This window comes from Trypanosoma cruzi, genomic scaffold, assembly GCF_000209065.1.
Source record: "Trypanosoma cruzi strain CL Brener 1047053516293 genomic scaffold, whole genome shotgun sequence".
Lineage (NCBI taxonomy): Eukaryota > Euglenozoa > Kinetoplastea > Trypanosomatida > Trypanosomatidae > Trypanosoma > Trypanosoma cruzi.
Genome location: NW_001849488.1, coordinates 101,774 through 109,640, shown reverse-complemented (window position 1 = coordinate 109,640; position 7,867 = coordinate 101,774). Strand labels below are relative to the sequence as shown.

The window sequence follows — 7,867 nt, the reverse complement described above, 5'->3', positions numbered from 1 at the left end:
GCTCGTACTCTTCCACAATCTTGCCATACTCCAAGTCCACCTGGTGTAATTGATTCTTGTCCACACTCAGGAGCAGCATTTTCCTCTCGGTGTCGTCCAGTAATGCACTGTCGTATGTGGAAACCTCCCCAAGCTGAAACCTTTCCGGATCCCTGCTTTCAAATCCATCTGCGCCAAAGGCATGCGCCTGAAATTCAACCGCGTTCCGCTCTCTACGCACCACCAGTGCCCGATCAAACCGTTTTGATTCTGCGCAACACACATTGCCCCTGCCAGTGGCGTTTGCCCATTCATGAGACACATCCAGCTCATACATGGGCTCCTCAAACGTGTCCCCTGGCAACCGCGACGATGCAATGGCCGACAAGTATTCATAGCTCTCATCTTCTGGATTGGTCCTTTCCACAGAAGTTCCGGTCATGAGGGCGTATGTACACCGATTGTAAATACACACAAAATGTTCTAAAAGGACAGCAGCCTTCACCTTAGGCTCCTGGTCCACAAACAAAAATGCTATAGGCTGTAATTTACCGTCGATGAAAGCAGACCAGTGCACAGAAACCTCGGAGTAGGCGAGGGTGAGCCCGTTTCCAATGGGCTGGCGTAGCACTTCTTCCTCATATTCGTACAAAATGATAGAATAAAGGCAAGAATGCGCTTCATTCTCTTCTTCATCGGCATCAATGCATATAGTGTACTGACCCACACTTTCCTTGCCACCGAGCAGCTCATAAACATCCTTGTGCAAAAAGTACAACGTCCCACGGCCCGTAAAGAGGATGGTGGCGGAGCTCTGTTTCATAGCAGCAAACCCTCGTCGAAGCATCTCGTCCCAAAAACAACCGATTTTGTAATGTTTCTTCCTTTCCTTCCTTTTTTTTTTTTTTGATGTTGTCTTTTTCTTTCAACACTGCGCTCTAAATATCCTTTTAAATCCTGTTTCCTTTTTTTTTTCTTTCTGATAAATAAACTAAAATAAAAAATAACAATCTGCTAATGCGTATGCCGCTTACCCACCGCGAACGATCCCCCGCCCCACCCATGCAAGAAAAGTAAAAAAGAAAAAGAAAAAAGAAAAGACAGCAATAAAGGCAGAAGTCAAAAAAAAAAAAAAAACGCCATCCCCAGGCAAGACACACACATTCACACCCCTGTTGCGGTAACAAAGGAAAAATATATCGGAGGTGTGCAGAAGAAGAGCAAACGCACAACCACAGTCAAGCACCCTCTCACATATCGCCATGCAACACAAACCGCATATCAACCTTCCAGCCAAGCAGTGAAAACAATACACCCCCTAAGAAATCCAAGGAGCAAAATCAGCAAAAACAAAAATTACCCAAATTAGCAAAATCAGCTTAAAATGCCAAACACACACACACACGGCGATTATCCCTCCTCTCTGCACCTCTAAGCCTTGCCCAGTAGTCATACATTCCTCTCAGCGTTGCAGAAAATAAGATTTCAGGGCGCCAAACACATCCTATTGGCCAAACCCACATCGAATACAAAACAGAAAAAAAAAAAAGACATTTGCAAGCACAAAAAAAAAAAGAAAAACATATAAACACCAAGCTGCGGCAAACGGAATAACCATCATGCCTGCACCCATTAAAAAAACAGTCTAATTCCGTACTCCACATCCACGCAGTAACTGTTCGCGGGCTTCTGCCCCCTCCCAAAAAAAAAAAAAAAACAAGGAGAGAGCACGAGTGGGTCAGGGAAAAAACGTAGTCCCCCGACTGACCCCTCAAACCAACAGGAAACACACACATACCATAGGAAAAGCACACACGAAACAAAGACTGACCACCGCAAGATGCCCGTGAGGTGGGAATGTTGCTGGTCCTTTCCCCAGACGCGTGCCACAAGCTCCACCCGTAACAAAGAAAATATGGAGGCGTGCCCCAGGGCATCGGCAAACGCACAAAAAAAGGGAGGCTGCCTCACAAGTAGTTGTACTGCTTTGTGCCCTTTTCCTGCCGCTCCTGTCGCTTCAGTGGCGCCATGCGGATGTCCTGATCCGTCATGTACATCACTCGTTCCGGCACCGTCGCAGAAACAGCAAGGACCTCGCGCTTAACTAATGCAGTCTCGCCAATGCACGCGTGACCGTCCTCCACGGCCCGTTTCGCTGCCTCAAAGCTCCACGTAAGCACATACTTCCCGCCGCACGCTGTGATGCAAGTCTCACGACCATCCTCGAAGCGGTCAAATCCGCCAGAAATAAAGTTCAGCTCGTCAATTCCCCCAACAGCCTCAATCTGCTGAGGCGTTGGCTGAAGCCTCAGCGGATTCGGTTTCTTTTTGCCCATTCGCGATACAAAACCATTTTTCTCGGAGTTCGTCTCATCCGTGTACACCGTCCGCATGAGTAGAAGATACTTGGCGCAAACAGCCAGAACATAACTCCCGTCCGCTGTCACATCCACCACCCATTTCTTACGGAAAATTTAAACAATGCCTCGACCACCTCTCCGCCTTTTTACATCGCCCGCCAAGCCCCAATAAAACCTTGATGGGAAATTTCTTAAATTTTCTTTTTTTTTTTTTTTCGTCTTTTACTGCCTTGGAAAATGAAATAAAAAGTAAAAGGTGCCTGTGAGAAAGAAGAGAATGCACGCAACAGTCATTTAAGGGGTTGCTCACTTGAACACGCGGGCATACTTTTTGGCAAGTGGTTCAGTTCTTCTCGCGTTGTGGCATTGAGCAAGATAATCCGTTTCCCTTTTACCCTTCATCTATCTCTGCCTCTTTCTTGCCATTCAGGAAACTTCAATCTCATCACGCACGATTTGTACCGCTTCTGTAAATTCACGCAGTAACTGCTGGTGCTCCGGCTGCCCAGTACGCAGCATCGAGTTTTCAAACCATCTTGCCAACGCGGTTCCACCCCAGTGCAACGTCACGTAGCACAAGCCACTAAAATGCAACAGTCGGCAGATGCGACTCATGACTGTGACATCTGGAAAATACCGATAAGTGCTATTCGTTAGGAGGCTAAGCAAACGAGAGCGAAAAAGTGGTTCCTCCTCTTCTTTTCGGGCTCGAACTGTGTAACTAACCGCAAAAAATCCGCTTTTAGTAGACGGAGAAAAGCATGGAAGAGGCACAGCGCGCAGACGGAAGCGCGCAGCCCCTGCAAAAATCGAACGGATCCAATCTGCAATTATCGGCGTGATGCAAACCAACCACGAAATCTCCAATAAGCAGTGACAATTAGGGCTATAGGTAGCCGGTATTGACACCTCCATGGAAAGCATGCGGTTTCTCGTTGGTGCTTCCAGGCAAAGCGTTCGTCCCGTTTTGTGATCCATCAGACAATACGGCTCGAGCGTCAGTGGGTTGTCGTGGATGAGCGTAACGGTGCGTGCAGTAATGCCATCTGACCCGTTGAGCGTTTCTGAAAAATTGGTCGTCATCCCTACTTTTTCTTCCTCGGACTCCGCAGCATCCGTCATTTTGAAGTGTACGGAGAAACGGTGGTTGATAAATGCGGAAAACTCCGCATATGAAACAGATGGGGCTTCAAACGCTTCTGGTAGCAAGGCAACGCAAAGTTTGCCCTCACGCAGCGACAAGTCCGGACCACGTGGAATAAAAATATTAGCGCGGTGGCGATCGCGAAGGTAAGAATCAAGACTTTCCCATTGGAAAGCAAGCTTCTCACCAATCTGCGTCTCCAGGTGCACCGTGCGTAAATCAAAGCCAGGCTTCAGATAGTTCAAAAGGAGATAAGAATGGGAGATAATGTGGGTCACAGAGGCGTTACTGTACATGCCGCCATGCAATATGCGAGTAACAGATATGCTTTGTCCCGCTTCACCTATTTTTAACTCATGAATCTGATGACCAATTGACAATTCTACTCGGGCATTCCGTGTGGGCTCTTCCCGAGGCCACTGGATCCCTGCTGGAGATGAGCCAACTACAACAATCTGATATTGTTGTTGAAGTCGTTGTAGCACGTATTCCAGCAACTGCATATTGTCCCGAATAGAGACGGCATATTGATGAGTGGGAACACCAAAAAAGCAGTCGCGCTGGTAGGGTGACTTCGTTCCATAAATTGGTAGAATTTTGCAATGACATAACGTTGCCCATGGTGATTTCTGCGCCCCAGAAGAAGGTAACTCGGGATAGGCAAACTGCCAACGTCGACGCAGTATCACATCGGCAGTGATATTGCGGGAGGCCGAAGATGCAATCTCGCTCTCCGTCGTTGGGCGGTATGGACTTATGGGTTTTATTGCAAATAAAATGCTGTTCCGTATCTGGAGATGTGCGATGGTTGTGGAAAACGGTGTGACTTCACTGGAGGCCACAATCAACGGCTGGCGAAAAGTAAAGACAATTTCCTCAGGGGTTGAGAATGTCAATTTGCTACTATGCGACGCCAAGATCAACGTGAGCCCGTCTTCCAGAATGGCGGAAAACGTGCGGCAAAAAATATCCAGCGCTCGAAAGCGGGATACAAAATGTTTCTTCTCCTCCTCTGAGAGGCGATTATCCTCGCCCGAAAAGGCGCCCATCAGGACTGCCCACATATCTACGTCAGTTAAAATCTTCGGCGACCAACAAGCATCCGGAAGAGCAGAGGAATCAATGCGTAGTCTGAGAAACACGTATCCGCTCTGAAGATCGCTGTCTAAAATGTTCAACCCGCATGAAACTATACCGTTGGCCTCTGGCTCCATGGCCACATTTCTTGTGTGTCCATCCCCAGAATGCTCATGAGATTGGTGGATGATAAAATCATAAAGGTATTCACGACTGAATGTTTGCTGAGAACTAAATGCGCAGCCACGGTGACAGTACCAGCTGGCAAAAACAAGTGGACGACTATGCCCGGGTGTAGGGCTTGACTTGGCATCGCCATCTGGTTGTGTTGTACCAGAGGTTCTCCCAGGCATACCAAATCTCTCGCCCCTCGTGATGCCTTCATGCTTATTGCGTGTCCCAGTAAGACGCAGAGGCGGTTGCGCCTTCTCCCGCACTTCAAAAGAGTGGCGAAAGAGTGTCGGGTAAAATTGTGTCCCACTGTCCTCTGGAACAGCTGACAGTGCGGAAGAAGGCATTGGAGACACAAGTGAATCTGCATCGGCCACCCTCACTGAATTGGAGAGAGCCTGTTCTTTCCTCCGCGTCTCCATCACCGGCAACAACACCTCGCCCACCGGTGCCATTGGCAGTCCAAGGCCTGAAAAAAACTGAGATTTGCTCCCCGGCACCGCACGATGTCGCTGCATCCACTCCTCTCTTGTCAGAAGGTCAAAAGCCAAGAGACCACACGAACTGGCGTCCACCGTGGGGTGGTAAAAGAAGCACCGAGCCCATTCCGGTCGCTCGTAAAAACGTTGGCTTCTTTGACCCACATGCAAATGATATTGTGACCGAAGCGTTTCATCCTCCGAGAAGTATTCAAAAAGCGGTGTAATGTGAAGTGGTGGACGGCCCATACAAATAATGTTGATTTTCTCAATCCCAATGCTAAAAAGTCGTGTACAGGTTGTTTGTGACAATTCATTGGTCACTTGATAAAGTCCCTTTCCAGCAGACACGATACTAATAATATAGCCCGTGTTGGTGTCCCATCGGCCCTTAATGCACTCTTCGAGCACAAGATTTATCGTCTCCACCGTGCACGTATTTTTGGCGTGAACAAAAAGACTCTGCTCAGTCAGTGTATCGGCCACATCTGCCTGAGAAACAAAAGGCACCTCTTCACCAGGGGTACATGTTGTTTCCCCTGCCGCTTCGGTTGAAACTGGTGCCGTTTCCTTTTTAAATGTTTTCTTAACTTCTTGTAGAACACGACGCAGAAACTCCTCACACTGAAGCTCCACCTCCTCAACAAGAGATGTGGACCGATAATCGTGTGGGATTTTCATCACGTGAAGAACGTCCACATTCCCGTTGATGGCATACTTTGGATACAACCGGCCCACCATCAGAATGTGAATAAGAGGAGAGGCCTTGTGTTTATGTACCTGTTGCATTAAATACTCCCGAAGAAAGTTCTTCATGACCCAGCACAACGTAATACGCCCATCCACGGTGGGATTCCACATTTCCTTGGAGATCTCAATAAGGATGTAGTGCACAGGAGAAAGGGAACGAAAATTCACTAGGGTCTCCTTTGTCACAAGACCACTTTGCACGCGACGATATCGACTCTCTTCCTTTCCATCCTGCTGGTGTTGCGGAGACGGCAACGTCAGCGAAGGGTGGGAGAAGTGTGGTTGCACCGGGACACGTTGTGATCCCAACGTCTTTCATGACGTCCAAGAGTTTTCCGCCGCCCCCCTGTGTTCGCCATCGACATCCAATGCTGCCGTGTTGTTGGTCTTGACGCCATCGCCCTGCTGCAAAGCTCCACCGGCCGCGCTCTCAGCTGCTGCCACCGGCTGCAAGGTGCGAAGCATCTCATTCACCTTCATTGTGAACCCACACAAGGTCACTTCCTCGCCCTCGTACAGAATGCGATCACGCAGTGCCTCCGATATTAAAAACATGTCGGCACGTGTTACAAACTGATTCTCAAAGGATAACTCTAAATGTGACAAACCAAACCGTTCCCGCACCTCATCATATGTCGGCACCACACGCGCCAGTGCCTTCCCCTTCGCGATGTTGTTGATAAACTGACTCTTGTTGGCCAACGACTGATGAACGCTGATTGCGCCATTCGCGTAAATCGCATCCTTTTCACCAAAGCAATACGCTCGGCAAACCCAACTATCATATTTGAAAAAACTCACGCCAGCCGATGAAGTGGAAGGATCTGTTTGTTTTTGCTGCTGCTCTTGTTGTAGTTGTTGCCGTCTTCGTCGCAATGCGTCCGAATTAAGCACGGCGTCGCCAGCAAAAATTGCCGGGCGCGCCGCGCCCATGAGACCCGCTCCCTCTGATGCAGGCGAAGCAGCCCCACGATGTCCCATTTCCATCAAACTGGGCGAAATCGCCGCGGCCCCTGGCGACAAAGCGCATCCGCCCATGCCAGAATGACGTTGCCAACTGCCAGGACTCGTGCTCCCGATCTTGCTCTCGTTCTTGTTGCCGCTGCATTCACCACCGCCAGCACCAGCAGCAGTGGAGCTGCTAATTATATTCATGCCGTTTGGAACACAAAGCTCAATAATGGCCTCTGTAAATCCCTCCTCTTCAGTAGGCATCGGACGGTTGTAGTTCTTTGGAGAGTAAAGAAACGGTACCTTGGCAACAGTGTCCGTGTGTGCCCGGAATACAACAGTCACCGGAGTATCATTTTGTCCCTTGGCACTCTGTTTTGCTGAATTACGAGGCCTCCAACGGAGCCCTACAGCCTTCATGCCTGAAAGGTTATTCACCACTTTTTTCTTACCTGTAGGAAGCGTTTTTTCCCACTTTCCCTCTCCCGCAATTCTCGCCGCCCACGCCCTGGTCTGACCATCCTTTATCAATGAAAAGAGCAAAAAAAAAGATTGGAGACACGCAAAGAACAGTGCGCCCACAGCAATCAACAAAAGAAACCATGCACGCATGCATAGAGAAGCACAAGGAAAAGGCCAAAGAAATCAATACGCCAATTCATCAGCACATGACATCACCCGGCAAAACAGGCCAGAGGCAGAAAGGAGGTAATAATAATAATAAAGGGATGAGAAGCGAAAAAAGAAAAAAAAAATCCTTAGCAAGAGCATCACAAGCAAAAAAAAAAAGAAAAAAGAAAAAAGAAAAAGAAACACGGCGGCAACAACCGCACACATACAAAAAAAAAAAAAAAAAAAACATCCAAAGAAGTAGCAAAAAAAAAAAACCTTGTCTCCAAAGTGACACATTTATCCCTTTTGTTGTTGTTGTTTTCACTTTAAATCCCAACCCCCCC

General features: G+C 48.3%; 2 protein-coding genes and 1 pseudogene across 2 annotated transcripts, besides 5 other annotated features; all 3 read right to left on the bottom strand.

The window, feature by feature from the left end:
* Tc00.1047053507647.39 (hypothetical protein, conserved) lies at window positions 1-826 on the bottom strand (the record flags this gene model as incomplete). The annotated part of the gene is made up of 1 exon (XM_800259.1): window positions 1-826. A coding segment is annotated over one exon (826 nt), but the record flags the coding sequence as incomplete, so codon positions are not given.
* Window positions 1-7,867: a sequence feature (heterozygous, non-Esmeraldo-like haplotype).
* Window positions 857-906: a sequence feature (GA-rich).
* Window positions 1,046-1,116: a sequence feature (T-rich).
* Tc00.1047053507647.30 (hypothetical protein, conserved) lies at window positions 1,947-2,372 on the bottom strand (the record flags this gene model as incomplete). The annotated part of the gene is made up of 1 exon (XM_800258.1): window positions 1,947-2,372. One exon carries the CDS (start codon window positions 2,370-2,372, stop codon window positions 1,947-1,949), a length of 426 nt encoding a protein of 141 aa, XP_805351.1.
* Window positions 2,766-7,523, bottom strand: Tc00.1047053507647.20 (annotated as a pseudogene).
* Window positions 7,690-7,724: a microsatellite.
* Window positions 7,751-7,770: a microsatellite.